The sequence below is a fragment of the Carcharhinus amblyrhynchos genome, unplaced genomic scaffold (genome assembly GCF_965287045.1).
Source record: "Carcharhinus amblyrhynchos unplaced genomic scaffold, sCarAmb.v2.hapA scaffold_39, whole genome shotgun sequence".
In the NCBI taxonomy this organism is placed as follows: domain Eukaryota; kingdom Metazoa; phylum Chordata; class Chondrichthyes; order Carcharhiniformes; family Carcharhinidae; genus Carcharhinus; species Carcharhinus amblyrhynchos.
The window spans coordinates 8,978,317-8,997,374 of NW_027649780.1; the positions used below are offsets into that span (position 1 = coordinate 8,978,317).

The window sequence follows — 19,058 nt, forward strand, 5'->3', positions numbered from 1 at the left end:
GAATGAACTCAGAAGAATCATTCAATGCTCAAGCCTGATTCAATCGATAAACAGTTTATTGAGTTACGCCAGCGGGGAGAAGCTACAGGGACTGACCATGTGCAACTCCACCCAACAAAGAAAATCATCAATTCTTATGTAGTTACTCAGCCCATCCCAGCTGGACACAATCCAATCAGAATGTTTATAGATTACATTAATTATATATCCAATGACATTAGTATCTGGGCATTATGGGGTTTTGTGATCATCTCATGAACAGATAGGTGCCCCCATCATGATATTTTCCAGACCCCCTTATCTACCATCCTTGGGCTTTCTTTGGTACACAGACTCCCTTAGTTTGAAAAGGGGCAGATTAAAAGTTCTCAAATGGACATCAGCACCCTTCCTTTGTTTTAATCTAATGACCACAGAGTTTGGGAATCATTTCTATTTAATAATCTCACATTTTAAACTTTTTCTTTCAGTATCCAATACTAGATTTTTTTTGTGTCAATTGCATCAGGAATAAATCTTTGGACCTGACAGGAAATTTAACCCAAGGTCAATCCAACACAGGATTGGTCAGAATCATTTCACATCTCCCAAATTTTAAATAACCAAGACAAATTAAAACCATCATTCTCATGTATGAATTCTGTGTGCATTAAAATTCCTGCAGGTTTAGTAAAATATCCTGGAATCATGTCTCTGGTCAGTAAATATAACGTGAAAAAAAAGTTTTATTAATTACACTTTTAAAAAAAACTTTGATTTAAATCACAGACAGAAAACCTCAAAGCTTGACGCAATTCACAAATGTCACACATACACAAGCAGAGAAACTTAGCATGTTCTTTACAACAACAATAACCAGAAACATTACTCACTTTTGTGGTTCTGTTTTTAAACTTCCAGAAACGCCTTTAATTAAAGACACAAGGTGAGGTTAATTCCCCAGAATCTTAACAAATATAGTCCAAAACAGTAATAAAACACATCTACAAACATCCACACAAAACAAACAAAACACACAGGTTCTCACAGCTTGTAAATTTCAAACAATGAATCCTCAGCATTCTCTCCTGCAGCTATAGCTTCTTAAAGTGACAGAGCACTACAAGCTCAAAAATCCTTGTGTAAAATAAGATACAGGATCCTTCATTATAACAACCTTTTTTAAGCCAATTTCCTGGGCCTGATTTTATAGGCAATATCTAGTCTTTGTTGCTTTAAAATCCCAAACACGTTACCACTTGCAAAATCTTTGTTCTTTGTCTGGGGTTGAGGTGACAACATGATAAAATTTTCACAGTTATTCCAAGTTCCTCCAGGCTTAAAATTTCCACATTTAACTTGTTCCTATATAAATCCTCAATTATAAAATAAGTGCATAAAATCTCAGCAGTCGAGAAAACTCGAAATGTTGGCTCTAATCTCTCTCCACAGATGTGTCAGACCTGCTGAGATTTTCCACCATTTTCTGTTTTTGTTTCAGATTCCAGCCTCTTTTTGTGTTTGTTTACCTGAGATATCTCAATTCCTTCATTGTCCAGGACAATATATTCTCAATATCTTTAAAACATAAATTCAACATTTGATTTCAGGCATGAACATATTCTGTTAGTTTGTTCTTTATTGTTAATGTCAGGCTGGGGTTGTTCCCCTTGGAGCAAAGAAGGTTGAGGGGAGATTTGAACGAGGTGGACAGGATTCTGACAGGTTTAGATGAGGTGGACAAAGAAAAGTTGTTCCCATTTGCTGATGGGACAAGGATGAGGGGGACACAGATTTAAGGTTTTGGATCAGACATGTAAGGGGGGATGTGAGGAAGAACATTTTGATACAGTGAATGGTATTGACCTGGAACTCACTTCCTACGAGAGTAGAAGAAGTGGAGACAATAAACAATTACAAAGAAAATTAGATGGGCATTTGAAGGGTTTCAAACAGAAATGCTGACTAAATATCTCTGAACTTCCTAACACCCTGTCACTCTGTGATCCTTGTGAAATTTGAAACCAGGTATTTGAAACAAGACTCAAAGAGCATCAGCCCACTGGAGGCAAAGTTGTGAGACCTGCCAGTCCAGCAGAAAGAAACCCTCAGACCCTCCTCATTGACCAACTGCGAAAATGAACAAAATCCAGTCCTGGATGTAATTGAGAGCAGAAACAATAACTGCAGAATCCAACCCCTGGAATCACTCGTGAACTTGTTGGTGTTTCAGGAGCTGGGATGAAACTCTAAATCCTTTTCCACACTGAGAGCAGGTGAATGGCCTCTCCCCAGTGTGAACTCGCTGGTGTCTCCGCAGGCCGGATGAGTCAGTGAATCCCTTCCCACACTGAGAGCAGGTGAATGGCCTCTCCCCAGTGTGAACTCGCTGGTGTGTTTGCAGGCTGGACAATTGAGTGAATCCCTTCTCACACTGAGAGCAGGTAAATGGTTTCTCCCCTGTGTGAACTCGCCGGTGTGTCTGCAGGTTGGATAACTGAGTGAATCCCTCCCCACACTCAGAGCAGATGAATGGTTTCTCCCCAGTGTGAACTCGCTGGTGTCTCTGCAGGCTGGGTAATGCAACGAATCCCTTCCCACACTGACAGCAGGTGAATGGCATCTCCCCAGTGTGAACTCGCTGGTGTGTCCGCAGGTATGATAACCGAGTGAAACCCTTCTCACATGCAGAGCAGGTGAATGGCCTCTTCCCAGTGTGAACTCGCTGGTGTGTCTGCAGGGTGGATGAATGACTGAATCTCTTCCCACATTGAGAGCAGGTGAATGGTTTCTCCCCAGTGTGAACTCGCTGGTGTGTCCGCAGGTTGGATGACCATTTAAATCGCTTTGTGCAGTGAGAGCAACTAAACGGTCTCTCCTCAGTGTGAATGCGTTGGTGGGACACCAGTTCACCAGAGCTTTTGAATCCACTCCCACAATCAGAGCATTTAAAGGGGCTCTTCTTGGTATGAGTCAATTTGTGATTCAGCAGGTTGGACAACTGACTGAATCCCTTCCCACACACCGAGCAGGTGAATGGCCTCTCCCCAGTGTGACTGCGTCGATGAATTTCCAAATCAGATGGAGCTCTGAATCGCTTCTCACAGTCGCCGCATTTCCACGGTTTCTCCATGGTGTGGATTTCCTTGTGATTGTCTAGGTTAAACAGTCAGTTAAATCTCACACAGAACACGGGTATAGTGTCACCCTAACAACTCACTACTCACCCTAATGAACTCCCAATCATCTAATGAAGGTGCAATACTCCGAAAGCTACTGGCTTGTGCTACCATATAAACCTGTTGGACTTTAACCTGGTGTTGTACGACCTTTCCTGTGGCCAAAGAAGATTTGAAAATTGTCAGAGTTGCTGCAATCTCCTGCCTCCCACAGCAGCCTGGGATACACCTCATCTGGAGCTGAGGATTTATATAATTTTAGGCCCAGTTAAAACCGTTAATACCTCCTCTCTCTTGATGTTAAGTTGTTGAAATCACAAAGCTGCTCCCTGGTATCTAAACGACTCACTTGATGAAGGTGCAGTCTCAAACAAGGAACTAAAAGCTCGTGATTCCAAATAAACCTATTGGACTTTACCCTGGTGTTGTGAGACTTGTTACTATGCTTTCTATAATTACATCACCCTCCCCACAATGAATACAGATACAAGGTATTAATTTAAAACCCCACCAATGTCTCCCACCTCCACGTACAAATGACCACATTGCTCCTTAATGTACCCTATTCTTTCTCTGGTCACCTCCTGTCCTTCACATGGTGAAAGAACACCTTTGGATTTCCTCCCAGATGTTGCACAGAGGAGGAAGTTTTGGCCTCAAGCTGATCGGCCAACTTCCGCATTCAGACAATGGAGGAAATGATTGGCTGGAGGACAAGACTACTTCCGGTCATCCAACTCTTTCCATTGGTCAATACCTCAGAATGACAGCCAAGGGGTGGGCGCTCCCCGCACATGCGCAGCTGCTCCCGTCTCTTGGACATGCTCTGTCCCGGGCCGGGGGGGAGGGGAGATCACCGAGCGGCTTCTCGCTCTGGCCGGGGCCGCGAGCCGCTTGTCTGGAAACCTTGGCTCGAGAAGGGGCGGGGGAACAATGCGTGGGGGCGGGGCTCCCGGGAGGGGGAGGGGAATACTGGGTGAGGGCGGAGCTCCCGGGTCCGCGCGGCGGTGATCCCACCCCCTGATCGTCACGCGGAGCTGTTGACCAATGGGAAGAGTTGGAGGACCGGAAGGACTCTGATCCTCCAGCCAATCACAGGGCGGGCCTTGTGTGAATGAAGATTGAGCTTCAGGCAGATTCAACCTTCCCCCTGTCACCACCATCTGTGAGTAAAACACTTTCTTTTCTCCCCCTTTCCATTTCTTATTGTTTCTAGTTTTGTTACATATTACTGAAGCTACATTCCAGTCATAAAGTCATTGCAGCACAGGAGTCTATTGGGTAACTCGGGTCATAGAATTCCTACAGTGCAGAAGGAGGCCTTTCGGTCCATCAAGTTTGCGCTGACTCTCCAACAGAGCATTCTTCCCAGGCCCACTCCCTGTAGTATGAGGGATTTACCCCACTAATCTCCCCAACCCACACATCCTGGGACACTAAGTGGCAATTGATCATGGCTAATCAACCTAATCTGTACATTTTATAGACAGTAAGAAGTCTCACAACACTAGATTAAAATCCAACAGGTTTATTTGATAGTACGAGCTTTTGGAGTGCTGCTCCTTCCTGATGTTGTGTGCCCACCCCAGTCCAACGCCAACATCTCTACATCACCTTATAGACTGCAGATTGATTCTCTGTAGAACAAACCAATCAGTTTTTTTCTATCTATCAACATTCCTCTGTAAGTTTTATTTCCCTCAAGTGCCAACACGATTTCATTTTGGAATGATTGAACAACTTCTGTTCCACCATCCTCATAGTTAGTGAGCTCCAGACCTTGTGCTCCCCCCTACCTTAGTATAAATCTTCCTCAAATCCCTGCTGTACCACTACTCAATTAATGTCCTGTATATTACACCTTTATCAAATTTATAGACATCTGTTTGGTAGCCTGCATGAAGATTTTCAGCTCTGTGTCCAGGACAGGAAGCAGTGAGCATGAATCTGTCAATCAGCCTCAACCAGCACCTTCAGGAGAATTGGGAGGGTGAATATTAGATACAGCAGAGTGAGAATGGAGGGAGTGTGTGGGATGGAGATTTACAGCTTTTGGAGAATGAGAGAGGAAAGAATGTGCCATGGACACTAGAATTGTCTGTTCCAAATTTCTGTCCTGACACTGATGACTTTTGTAAATTTGTTTTACAGGATATCAGAAGGTGAGGATTTACAGACAGAAATCTCAAACCAAACATCACATCAACATCTGACAGAGTCACTCAATTCGTCGGGACCTCAATATCATCGACTTTTGAATCTAGAAGGAGAAAGGTTTCTCCATTCTATCTGTTTAAAGAGATTTTAAGCATCAATGTGACTGAAAAAGCAGCGAGACACGCACACAGCTGAGTGAGAGCGTTCCAGTGCACTGAGTACAGAAAGAACTTTAACCAGCTACACAACTTGAAAAAAACATCACACCATTCACAGCGGGGAGAGACTGTACCCGTGTTCTGTGTGAGATTTAACTGATTGTTTAACCTGGAGAGTTACAAGGACACCCACACCATGGAGAAACCGTGGAAATGTAGGGACTGTGGGAAAGGATTCAGTTTTCCATCTCAGCTGGAAATTCATCGGCGCAGTCACTCTGGGGAGAGGCCGTTCACCTGCTCTGTGTGTGGGAAGGGATACACTCAGATAATTGATTTACAGAGACACCAGCGAGTTCACACTGGGGAGAGGCCATTCACTTGCTCTGAGTGTGGGAAAGGATTCACTTGATTATCCAGTCTGCAGAGACACCAGCGATTTCACACTGGGGAGAGACCTTTCATCTGCTCTGTGTGTGGGAAGGGATTCACTCAGTTAATTGATTTGCAGAGCCATCAGCGAGTTCATACTGGGGAGAGGCCGTTCACTTGCTCTGTGTGTGGGAAAGGATTCAGTGTGGCATCAGGTCTGCGGAGGCACCAGTTGGTTCACACTGGGGAGAGGCCATTTACTTGCCCAGTGTGTGGGAAAGATTTCAGTCAGTTGCCCTACTTGCTGAGGCACAATGTCATTCACACCCAGGAGAGACCCTTTAAATGCTCTGACTGTGGGAGGGATTTCAAAAGTTCTCAGCTAATGATGTCCCACCAGCGCATTCACACTGAGGAGAGACCGTTCAGCTGCTCTCACTGCACAAAGAGATTCAGATCATCATCTGCCCTGCGGACACACCAGCGAGTTCACACTGGGGAGAGACCGTTCACCTGCACCGTGTGTGGGAAGGGATTCACTCAGTCATCCCGACTGCAGAAACACCAGCGAGTCCACGAGTCATAGAGTCATACAGTACAGAAGAGGCCTTTCAGCCCATCGAGTCTGCACTGACAAAACTATAGTAAATTTGCACTAATCTATTTTCCAGCACTTGGCTGATGGTGTTTGAACTGTCAAAACATTCCAGTACTCATCCATGTGCTTTTTAAAGGTTGTGAGGTTTCCTGCCTCTACTACCCTCCCAGAGAGTGAATTCCAGACTCCCACCACCCTCTGCGTGAAAACATTTTTCTTCAAATCCCCCAAAACCTCCTGTCCCTCACCTTAAAATGATCCCACCTCATTATTGATCCTTCAAATAAGGGATACAGCTGCTTCCTATCCACCCTGTCCATACTCCTCATAATCTTATACACCTCAATCATGCCTCCCCTCAGCCTTCTCTGCTCTAAAGAAAACAATCCAACCCTATCGAGTCTCTCCTTATAGCTCAGCTGCTCCATCCCAGGCAACATCTTGGTGAACCTCCTCTGAACCCCCTCCAGCGCAATCACATCCTTACTACAGTGAGAGAATCAGTACGAGTGCAAACTGGGGTTAAACAGAGCCGCATCATCGCGCCAACCTTCATCCCCACCTTCCCCGCAGCAACACACCGCCCCAGTGCCATGAAACTCCCGCTGGAGTCGAGCTAACCAACTGGACCAGTGGGAAGCTTTCAATGTCCCACCCCACCAGGCCAGAACCAAGACCAGCCCAATCTCAGTCATCAGGCTGCAGTACGCTGGCTCTGGGGGGGTAAGTGATGGCCTAGTAGTATTATCACTAGACTATTAATCCAGCTAATGTTCTGGAGACCCGGGTTCGAATCCCACCACGGCCGATGGTGGAACTTGAATTCAATAAAAAAAATTAAGAACCTACTGATGACCATGAAATCATTGTCAATTGTTGGAAAAACCCATCTGATTCATTAATGTCCTTTAGAGAAGGGAATCTGCTGTCCTTCATTAGTCTGGCCTACATGTGACTCCAGAGTCACAGTGACGTGGTTAACTCTCAAATGCCCTCAGGCAACTAGGGATGGGCAATAAATGCTGGCCAGCCAGCAATGCCCATGTCCCACAAATTAAATTTAAAAATGCCTATTTGATTTGATTTATTATTGTCACGTGTATTAGTTTACAGTGAAAAGTATTGTTTCTTACGCTATACAGACAGAGCATACTGTACAAAGGGAAGGAGAGAGTGCAGAATGTTACAGTCAGAGGTGTATGTGTTAGGTCCACTCAAAAGTCTGCTGACAGCATGCAAGAAGCTGTTTTTGAGTCGGTTGATACATGTCCTCAGACTTTTGTCTCTTTTTCTCAATGGACGAAGATGGAAGAGAGAATGTCCGGGGTGCATGGGGTACTTAATAATGATGACTGCTTTTCCAAGGCAGTGGGAGACTGGTTTGAGTGAGGGATTGGGCTTTGTCCACAATCTGAGTGTGTCTGTGAGCACACTCAGTGGTTGATCTAGCGGATTTTCACAGTAACTTTATTGTAGCATTAACATAAGCCTATTTGTGACAGCAATAAACAAGTTTAAACTTATCTACAAACTATCGTTGATGCTTCCAGTGAGGCCTGTGAGAGAATGGGCCTCAGACTAAACATCCGGGAAACAAAGGCTCTCTCCCAGCCCACTCCTGCTCCCCCTCCCGACCACCAAAATCCACGGTGAGCTCCTGGACAATGTGGATCATTTCCCACACCTGGGAGCCTCCTGTTGGCACAGGCAGACATCGGCGATGAAATCCAGCAGTGACTCCAATACGCCAGTGCAGGCTTCGGGCACATGAGGAACAGGGTGTTCGAAGCCCGAGACCTCAAATCCAGCACCAAGCTCATGGTCTACAGAGCAGCTGTGGTCCCCGCCCTCCTGTATCCATCAGAAACATGGACAGGGAACAGCAGACACCTCAAGTCCCTGGAGAGATGCCACCAAAGTTGCCTCCACAAAATCCTGCAAATCCACTGGTAGGATAGGCATACCAAAGTGAGCGTCCTCCCCCAGGCCAATATCCCCAGTAGCGAGGCACTGGTCACACTAGACCAGCTGCGATGGGCGGGCCACATTGTCCTCAAGCCCCACACAAGACTCCCAAAACAAGTGCTGTACTCCGAGCTCTGCAATGGCAAGCTGTTGGAGAAAATTCCTAATAAGTTTGAGAAATTTTAAACCATTAGGCATTTTAGACACTACCAGCATTAAGTTAAATGACATAGAATGTCAGAGGGTAAAATGCAATTAATGATTAAAGTATGAATGATTTTCTTTGTATGGAAAATGATTGGTTCACAACTAATGAAAGGCGGGAGAATTTGACATGAAGAATGTATAATTGATCTATCCTAAGCATTTTATGTCAGAGTTATTGCAGAGATCAGGATACTTCTCTTCTAGAGAGGTATTACACTGTCCAATAATGTTTCCCTTCGATCGTTGGTCAAATAAAAGACAAGTCTTTAAACTGGGACACTGGCTTTCGTGAGTCTTTGTATTGTCTGAAGGTTTTGGCAATACCTGCTCTCCAGTGGTAACGTACCCAGTGTGTTGGGGGCAATGAACTCAGAAGAATCATTCAACACTCAAGCCTGATTCCATCGACAAACAGTTTATTGAATTACCATTACCACCTGTAAAATTTTTGTTCTTTATCTGGGTTTGAGGTGACAACAAGAGAATTCTCACAGTTATTCCTCCAGGCTACATTTAAAATTTCCAGATTTAACTGGTTTGAATAAATCCACAATTATAAATTAAAACAGACATGAGTTTCTGAGTGATTTAAAGACAAATCAACTGATTGCTGAAAGGATTAACTTTTCTACAGAGCCTAAAGACGTAGGGAGTGAGCAGAAAAAACTTGCACATAATTATGGCACTTTACATAATTTTTAAAACTTTTCTAACAACAAAACAAACTTGATTTTAAACTTCATCTATTCAGTTTTTTGTTACATTCCTCAACCTAATTATTGTAATTTGATCAGTTATAGTTAGGGATGGTAACTTTTGTGCTTTATAAACTGATTCACTCATTGTGTTAATTCTACATGGGCTCGGAGAATCAGAAGCCAGGCTTCTTCATTCTTACCCTTTTTTTCCTCTCCCACCACTCCCTCTGTTTTGGGGGAGGATCGAGGGGATTCCAAATCTCATTTTATCATAAAAATGAAATACTGCGGATGCTGGAATCTGAAACAAAAGCACAAAATGCTGGAAAATCTCAGCAGTTCTGACAGCATCTGTGGAGAGAGAATAGAGTCAATGTCTCGAGTCTGGATAACCCTTTATCAGAGCTCTTATGAAGTGTCATCCAGACTCGAAATGGCTCAATTCTCGAACCATTTTATCGATAGGTTTTGTGTTCTTAGTTTCCAAATGGCAGGTAAGAGACCTGTCCGGTCCCCACTCGAGCTCTGATTTTTCACTGGCCATGATGGGGTAAGATAATAACCATTCGGATCTACTCTCAGAGGGTCCGCTTTTCAGTCCAGTGCTACTTGGAGTATACCGTCACTTCACTGACAATCGGGTCACAAATCAGTCACCGTTTTTATCACAAATTTAAGATAAATTAATTTAAACAATGCTTCTTAATTTCTTAACCAACTACCCACCACTGTTTGTTGATTGGTCAGACCCCCTTTTTTACAGATTCGGGTATCTCAGCCGCTGAACACCAGCCAGTCCTGGGGTAAGTTTAATTCCAACTCATTCCGAGTAAATATTCTCACCAGGTCCTCTGTTGGGGCCCTGCTAAGCAGCTTTAATGGTCCGTAATTGCAGAAACTGAGCTGTCACAGGAATATGGTCAAGACAGTCCAGTCCCATAATGTTTCACATTCAATCTGCAGTCCTTCAATTATAACAGAATATGTGTCTGTATGTAGCTGCCTCGGCCATGGTCAACCCCAACACTGCCTTCTTGAACTGCTACAATGCCTGTAAATACATCCACAGTGCTATTAGGGATTTGAAGCTACACATTCCAGACTTTCACTAATTAAAAGGTGGATACCAGATCGATATATTCCATTCAACCACACCCAAGGTGAGTTATCCCAATTTCATTATTGTCCAGGACAATATATTCACAATATCTTTAAAACAGAAACTAAACATTCCCATTTGATTTCAGGTATTAACATATTCTGTTAGTTTGTTCTTTATTGTCGACGTCAGACTGGGGTTGTTCCCCTTGGAACAAAGGGGGTTGAGGGGAGATTTGAAAGAGATGGTTAAGATTCTGACAGATTTAGATAAGATGGACAAAGAAAATCTGTTCCCATTAGCTGATGGGACAAGGACGAGGGGGTCAGAGATTTAAGGTTTTGGGTCAGAGATGCGGAGGGTAGAACGTGAGAAAGAATATTTTGGTGCAGCGAATGGTAATGACTTGGAACTTGCTGCCTACGAGGGTGGAGGAAATGGAGACACTGAACAATTACAAAGGAAATTGGATGGGCATTTGAGGGGGTTTCAAACAGAAATACTGACTAAATATCTCTGACCTTCCTAACACCCTGTCACTCTGTGATCCTTGTGAAATTTAAAACAAGGTATTCACAAAAAGACTCAAAGAGCATCAGCCCACTGGAGGCTCAGACCAGCCAGTCCAGCAGAAAGAAACCCTCTGACCCTCTCCAATGACCAACTGTGAGAATGAACAAAATGCAGTCCTGGCTGTGAGAACAGAAACAATAACAGCAGAATCCAACCCCTGTGAGCTTGTTGGTGCCTCAGCAGCTGTGATGAAATTCTGAACTCTTTTTTATACACTGAGCAGGTTCCTCCCCAGAGTAACCTCACTGACGTCTCAGCAGGTGGGATAACTCAGTGAATCTCTTCCCACACTGAGAGCAGGTGAATGGCCTCCCACCGTGTGAACTCGCTGGTGTCTCTGCAGGTTGGATAACTGACTGAAACCCTTCCCACACTGAGAGCAGGTAAACGGCTTCTCCCCAGTGTGAACTCGCTGGTGTGTCCGCAGGTGGAATTGTCGAGTGAATCCCTTCCCACACTGAGAGCAGGTGAACGGTCTCTCCCCAGTGTGAACACGCTGGTGTGTCTGCAGGCTGGAGAACTGTGTGAATCCCTTCCCACACTGAGAGCAGATGAACAAACTCTCCCCAGTGTGAACTCGCTGGTGTGTCTGCAGGCTGGACAATTGAATGAATCCCTTCCCACACTGAGAGCAGGTGAATGGCCTCTCCCCATTGTGAATTCGATTGTGCCTCTGCAAGGTGGATGACACAGTGAATCCCTTCCCACACTGAGAGCAGGTGAACGGCCTCTCCCCAGTGTGAATGCGCTGATGTGCCTGCAAGTCGGATAACCGAGTGAATCTCTTCTCACACTGAGAGCAGGTGAATGGCCTCTCCCCAGTGTGAACTCGCTGGTGTGTCCGCAGATTGGATAACTGGTTGAATCCCTTCCCACACTGAGAGCAGGTGAACGGCCTCTCCCCAGTGTGAATTCGCTGGTGTCTCTGCAAAGTGGATAACACAGTGAATCCTTTTCCACACTGAGAGCAGGTGAATGGCCTCTCTCCAGTGTGAACTCGCTTGTGTGACTGCAGGTGGGGGAGTCGAATGAATCCCTCCCCACATTGAGAGCAGATGAACGGCCTCTCGCCAGTGTGGCTGCGCCGATGAGCATCCAGCAGATAGGGGTATCTGTATCTCTTTCCACAGTCTGCACATTTCCATGGTTTCTCCATGGTGCAGGCGTCCTTGCCTCTGCCTTGGGTGGACAATTATTTGAAGACTCGTCCACACACACAAAACACATGTACAGTCTCTCCCCACTGTGAATGGTGTGATATTTATTCAGGCTGTGTAACTGGTTAAAGCTCTTCAGTCAGTGCTCTGGAACACTCTCACTTGAATGTGGAAGTGTGTTGATGCTTTTCCAGTCACACTGATGTTTGAAATCTTTTCAAATCTCCTTCCAGATTCAATGGTCGATGATATTCAGGTTCCAAGGAACATGACTCTGCCAGATCTAGACTTGACATTTGAAATTTCAGCCTGTGATTCCTCTTTCAATATCCTGTAAAACAAGTTGACACAAGTCATCAGTGTCAGTACAGGATCGAAATTCAGAAGTTTCTATGAAACATTCTTTCTCTCTCATTCCCCAAAAGCTGTAAATCTCCACCCCACACACGCTCCCTCCATTCTCACTCTGTTGTATCTAATATTCACCCTCCCAATTCTCCTGAAGTTGATGATTGAGGCTGATTGACAGATTCATACTCACTGCTTCCTGTCCTGGATGTGGAGATGTCGGCTTTGGACTGGGGTAAACACAGTAAGAAGTCTTACAACACCAGGTTAAAGTCCAACAGGTTTATTTGGTAGCAAACGTCACTAGCTGAAAATCTCCATGCAGGCTGCCACACAGATATGACTGGACTAAAAACGTGCGGAATATACAGACTGGATTCGCTTCCTTACCCTTCAGTTGCTGCAAGTCCCCAATTTCCCCCAGAATGAGGAAAGAAATGGAAAGGGGGAAACATTGATTTCCTCCCAGAGGTCGCACAGAGGAGGAAGTTTCTTCTAAAGCTCATTGGCCAACTTCCGCATCGTTACGTCACAATCGAGCACTGCCTGAATCAGCCAATAGGAATCACTCTGCTCTGCGGTGACGTCCTAGGATTTCAGTGCGCACGCCCGGGCACACGAACTCAGGAGCCCCGCCCCCACGCTTTTTCTCCCATTTCCCCCCCCCGCCCCTCGAGCCAAGGTAACAGAAGCAAAACACTGCGGATTGGACACCAGCTCAGTGCGGTGGCGGTCAAAGACCCGCCCACCTCCACGTGGGTTCGGGTTCCGCCTCCTCAGTGCCCACATGCGGGAGATTGACCAATGGCAACGTGTGGAGGACCGGATGGCGCTGGTCCTCCAGCCAATCAGAGTCTTGTATCAATGGCCGCGCGGAGCTTCCTGTGGACATGAATGTGGGGGTTCGATCAGTAAGTTTGCTGATGATACAAAAATTAGTGTTGTGGTAAATAGCGAGGAGGAAAGCCTTAGATTACAGGACAATATGACTGGCTGGTTAGATGGGCAGAACAGTGGCAAATGTAATTTAACCCCAAAATGTCTGAGGTGATGCATTTTGGAAGGACTAACAAGGGAATACACAATGAACAATAGGACACCAGGAAGTACAGAGGACCAGAGGGATCTTGGGGTGCATGTCCATCGGACCCTGAAGACAGGACCAGACTGATAAAGTGGTTAAGAAGGGATATAGGATACTTATCTTTAGCCAAGGCATCAAATATTACAATAGTCAGAAGTCTTACAACACCTGGTTAAAGTCCAACAGGTTTATTTAGTAGCAAACACCATTAGCTTTCGAGCGCTTGCTGCTCCTTCGTCAGGTGATTGTTTGTGAAAAGATCTCCCAGAGCGTATAAAGACACAAACTCAATCACAGGATAGTGATTGAAACACCAGACTTTACAGCTAAACAAGTCTTAAAGGTACAGACAATGTAAGTGGAGAGAGCATTGAGCACAAGTTAAATAGATGTGTATTATCTCCAGACAGGAGTGTTAGTGAAATTATGCAATCCAGGCAAGTCGTGGGGGTTACAGATAGTGTGACATGAACCCAAGATTCCAGTTGAGGCCATCCTCATGTGCACGGAACTTGGCGATCAGTCTCTGCTCAGCGACTCTGCGCTGTCATGCGTTGTGAAGGACGCCTTGGAGAACGCTTACCCGAAGACCAGAGGCCGAATGCCCATGACTGCTGAAGTGTTCCCCAACAGGAAGAGAACAGTCTTGCCTGGTGATTGTTAAGCGGTTTTCATTCATCCGTTGATGTAGCGGTCTGCATGGTCTCCCCAGTGTAAGAAATACTCTGTCCCTCCCCATTCACCAACTGTGAGAATGAACAAAATGCAGTCCTGGATGTAACTGAGAGCTGAAAGAGTAACAGCAGAATCCAACCCTGAATATCACTCGTGAACTTGTTGGTGTCTCAGAAGCTGGGATGAAATTCTGAATCCCTTCCCACACTGAAAGCAGGTGAACGGCCTCTCCCCAGTGTGAACTCGCTGGTGTGTCCGCAGGGTGGATGACTGAGTGAATCCCTTCCCACACTGAGAGCAGGTGAACGGCCTGTCCCCAGTATGAACTCGCTGGTGTCTCTGCAGGCTGGATAACTGGTTGAATCTCTTCCCACAAGCAGAGCAGCTGAACGGCCTCTCCCCAGTGTGAGTTCGCTGGTGTCTCTGCAATTGGGATGACTGAGTGAATCCCTCCCCACACTGAGAGCAGGTGAACGGCCTCTCCCCAGTGTGAACTCGCTGGTGTATCCCCAGGTCGGATATTCGAGTGAATCCTTTCCCACACTGAGAGCAGGTGAATGGCCTGTCCCCAGTGTGAACTCGCTGGTGTGTCCGCAGGCTGGATGCCTGAGTGAATTGCTTCCCACACTGAGAGCAGGTGAACGCCCTCTCCCCAGTGTGAAATTGCTGGTGTCTCTGCAAGGTGGATAACTGAGTGAATCCCTCCCCACACTGAGAGCAGATGAATGGCCTCTCCCCAGTGTGAATTCGCTGGTGTGTCCACAGATTGGATAACTGGTTGAATCTCTTTCCACACTGAGAGCAGGTGAATGGCCTCTCTCCTGTGTGAACTCGCTGGTGTCTCTGCAAAGTGGATAACACAGTGAATGCCTTCCCACATTGACAGCAGGTGAATGGTCTCTCTCCAGTGTGAACTCGCTGGTGTGACTGCAGGCTGTATGAATCAGTGAATCTCTTCCCACACTGAGAACAGGTGAATGGCTTCTCCCCAGTGTGAACTCGCTGATGTGTCTGCAGGTGGGATAACCGCGTGAATCCCTTTCCACACTGAGAGCAAGTGAATGGCCTCTCCCCAGTGTGAATTCGCTGGTGTGTCTGCAGGTTGGATGAGTCAATGAATCCCTTTCCACACTGAGAGCAGGTGAATGGCCTCTCCCCAGTGTGAGTTCGCTGGTGTGTCTGCAAAGTGGATAACGCAGTGAATCCCTTTCCACACTGAGAGCAGGTGAAAGGTCTCTCTCCAGTGTGAACTCGCTGGTGTCTCTGCAATTGGGAAAACCGAATGAATCCCTTCCCACACTGACAGCAGGTGAACGGCCTCTCCCCAGTGTGGTTACGCCGATGAGCTTCCAGCTCTGATGGGGCACTGTATCTTTTTCCACAGTCTGCACATTTCCATGGTTTCTCCATGCTACAGGTGTCCTTGCCTTGGGTAGACAATCAGTTGAAGCCTTGTCCACTCACACAACACGTGTACAGTCTCTCCCCGCTGTGAATGGTGTGATATTTATTCAGGCTGTGTAACTGGTTAAAACTCTTCAGTCAGTGCTCTGGAACACACTCACTTGAATGTGGAAGTGTGTTGATGCTTTTCCAGTCACACTGATGTTTGACATCTTTTCAAATCTCCTTCCAGATTCAATGGCCAATGATATTCAGATCACAAGGAATATGACTCTGCCAGGTCTAGACCTGACGTTTGAGATTTCAGCCTGTGATTCCTCTTTCAATATCCTGTAAAACAAGTTGACACAAGTCATCAGTGTCAGTACAGGATAGAAATTCAGAACAGACAATTCTATTTTCTAAGGACATTTTTTCCTCTCTCATTCCCCACTGAGAATGAGCAAAAGACAACAAGAAGTGAAGTTTGTGGGGTGTGACAGTGAGGGGGTGGGAAGAGACACAGGATCTGGGGGGGGGAGAGAGGAGGAGGTGGGAGTGGTCTCTCGTGTGGAGTCAGTGCCCAGTTCCCAGTCTCTGGAGAAAAGTCTCAGGAAGCCCACAATGGTGTGACTGATTGATAAAAATAAATCAATGCTTAGAGGGTGATTTTAGAAAGTCTCTCCCTAAGGGGATGGACACAGCTTGTTACCAGGTTAAACAGGGGAGTTTAGCTCTTTCCAGGGTTTCCAGACTCTGTCCTTTCCCCTGGCTCTCAGATGAGGTTCTGGATAGATTGTGGGGTGGGGAGGCCTGGAGCCAGAAACCCTGGGGTTAAAATAGCCTGGCTTTGTAATTAGTCACAAACATGTTAACCCTTTGGTGGGTGGCAAAGAGTAAATTAAATATCTGTAAAATGAAACTGTCTATTGGTTGTATGTGTTTGAGAGTTTGTTTTAAAACCATTTGTCCAATTCAAAGCCTGTTTTACTCTGCTGGGATTCTGGCTGCTGCTTTGGACACAAATGTTGTAAAGTTGTCTTCTGCAGCCTGCTTTCTGCAGTTTAAAATCCCAAGCACAAAGACACAGGCTTTTGAAAGACTCAACACTGGATGATTTATTTTAGTTTTCTCAGCATTTCTTTTCAATATTTATATTGGGCAAACACCACATTTTTTACCTAATATATGCAACTTCATTACAATATTCAATGGGGGGAGAGAGAGGAGGGGGAGAGAAGGGGGGAGGAGAGACACAGACAGACGGGGAGAGAGATGGAGAGAGAGAGAAAGAGACATGGTAAGAAGTGGGGGCAGAGTGAGGGGAAAATAGGAAAAGTCAGCAAAAAGTGAGGTTTGTGGGGGTTGTGGTGAGGGGGTGAGAAGAGACACAGAATCTGGGGGTGGGGTCTCGTGTGGAGAGGGAGAGAGAGGAAGATGTCTGATTCCCTTATTTCCCACTCACTTGACCCCAGTCCTGACAATATCACTTTCTATCTGGCCCTGTTCAGGCTGTGCGTATGTGGGATCTTGCTGCGCACTCATTCTCTGTGTTTCTCCCCCCACCATATTCCTCACACTGTGACTGTGCCCCACAATTTAAATGTAAAAAAGATGGAGGGTAAGAAGGAGGGTGGGGTAGCAGAGAGAAGCAGGGTGAATGGAGAAGGGGTGGGGAGTGTCGGGGGCTCAGTGAACAGGGGTTGGGGACAGTGACAGAGGCTGTTGGGGTGGAGGTGTCCTCCTGCAGTGTGGGATTCCCTGTGGGATCCGGATTGTAACATTCTCAGTCTCTCTCTCTCTCTCTCCCTGTCACTGTAAAGAACTCAGGAGGGAGAGGGAGCAGAAATTCAAATTCCTGAGCCTGGGGGAATGGCTTGGTCTCAATCCCAGAGTCGTGCTTGTGTTTTTAGACAGGGCGCTGGGATTTGTGGGTGTGGAAGGAGAGGATTGTTCTGGTTAACTGGGGAGAGGGAGATTTGTTCTTTCTAGCTGAGGTATAATGCAGCCTCTGTGACTAGGCCTCACTTCAAGGCCTAATTCTCAGGAGCCCTTTTGCATTCCCCAACAGGGTTTAAGTGGCTGGATTCAATGGTTCAAAAAAATGTGCAGCAGCCACTTCAGGATGGGAGTGTGGAATTTCCTGCTCTCCCTCTCTCATTTCTCTTTTGATTGTAAGGTTTTATTTTGTACAGTTGAAAGGGATTTGGAGGGGGGATTGAAGAGGGTTTGGGCAGTGGGGGGTACGGGGCTGAGAGGGATTTGGAGGGGAATTGACGAGGGTTTGGGCAGTGGTGGGTACGGGGCTGAGAGGGATTTGGAGGGGGATTGAAGAGGGTTTGGGCAGTGGGGGGTATGGGGCTGAGAGGGATTTTGGAGGGGAATTGAAGAGGGTTTGGGCAATGAGGAGTGTTTGGGCAGTGAGGGGAGTACAGGGCTGAGGGGGATTTGACAAAAATTTATCTGTCTCAAGGTTTAAAGGTAGCAACTCATTTAGCATCAACTGCCTTCTGTAGGACAGAGTTCCAAACCTTTACCATCCTGAGTAGAGGTGCTTCTTAACCAGGATTTGTGAATCTCAGGGTTTTTCCAGTCACAGTAAGACCTGAAATTTTCTCTCTGACAGAATCAACAAACCTGTAACATTCCACATTCAGATTCTGCTCACATTCAGGTCCTGTTGTGTTGAGTGACTCAGTCAGATCACGATGTGATGTTTGATTTGTGTTTCCCGTCTGTCAATTCTCCACTTCCAGCACTCTGTAAATTTACAGAAACCATCACTGTCAGTCCAGGATAGAAATTCACAACATTCTCTCCTCTATAATCACCAACTGTGATTCAATGAGTTCCTGGATGTTTTATCACATCTTTTATATTGCCCCCATCTTCAACCACTAATCAGTCAACACATCAATCCCACACTGCTTTCCTAGGCCAACTGGAAAGCAAAAAGACTCATCACTTTACAGGATAATGACTGACGGTCAACCAAACAACCTTCATCTGTTGTCAATACTTTAATAGCCAGTGAAAAGAAATATTCAAAGAACAATTACAAAAAAGTATATATTTTAATGTCCAGACAATTTTCCAGAAATTCAGGTTTGAATCCCACAGTCCAAAGATGTGTAGGTTAGGTGGATTAGCCATGCTAAATGCACATGGTTACAGGGATAGGGCTGGCTGGTGGGCCTGGGAAGCTACTCTGTTGGAGAGTCAGTGCATACTTGATGGGGAAAATTCTGCACTGTAGGCATTCTATGATCCTATGGTATGGTAAATTTTGAATATAATTAAAATCTGGAACTAAAAGCCTACTGATGACCATGAAACGTCCCATCTCGTTCACTAATGTCTTTGAGGAAGGGAAATCTGCTCTCTTTACCTGGTCTAGTCTATGTGTGACTCCAGATCCACAGCAAT

General features: G+C 45.8%; 1 protein-coding gene and 1 pseudogene across 1 annotated transcript in view; one reads left to right on the top strand and one right to left on the bottom strand.

Annotated features, from left to right (window-relative positions):
• Positions 1 to 19,058, bottom strand: part of LOC145335633 (uncharacterized) — a 198,718-nt gene that overhangs the window by 9,596 nt on the left and 170,064 nt on the right. Inside the window, 8 exon segments of the mRNA XM_080181437.1 lie at positions 2,265 to 3,135; positions 4,016 to 4,195; positions 8,126 to 8,294; positions 8,408 to 8,571; positions 9,600 to 9,614; positions 11,284 to 11,304; positions 11,307 to 12,064; positions 14,401 to 15,983. Of these exon segments, the coding sequence (XP_080037563.1) occupies positions 2,265 to 3,135; positions 4,016 to 4,195; positions 8,126 to 8,294; positions 8,408 to 8,571; positions 9,600 to 9,614; positions 11,284 to 11,304; positions 11,307 to 12,064; positions 14,401 to 15,659 (3,437 nt within the window). The 5' untranslated portion in view covers positions 15,660 to 15,983.
• On the top strand, positions 5,608 to 7,016 carry LOC145363719 (uncharacterized; annotated as a pseudogene).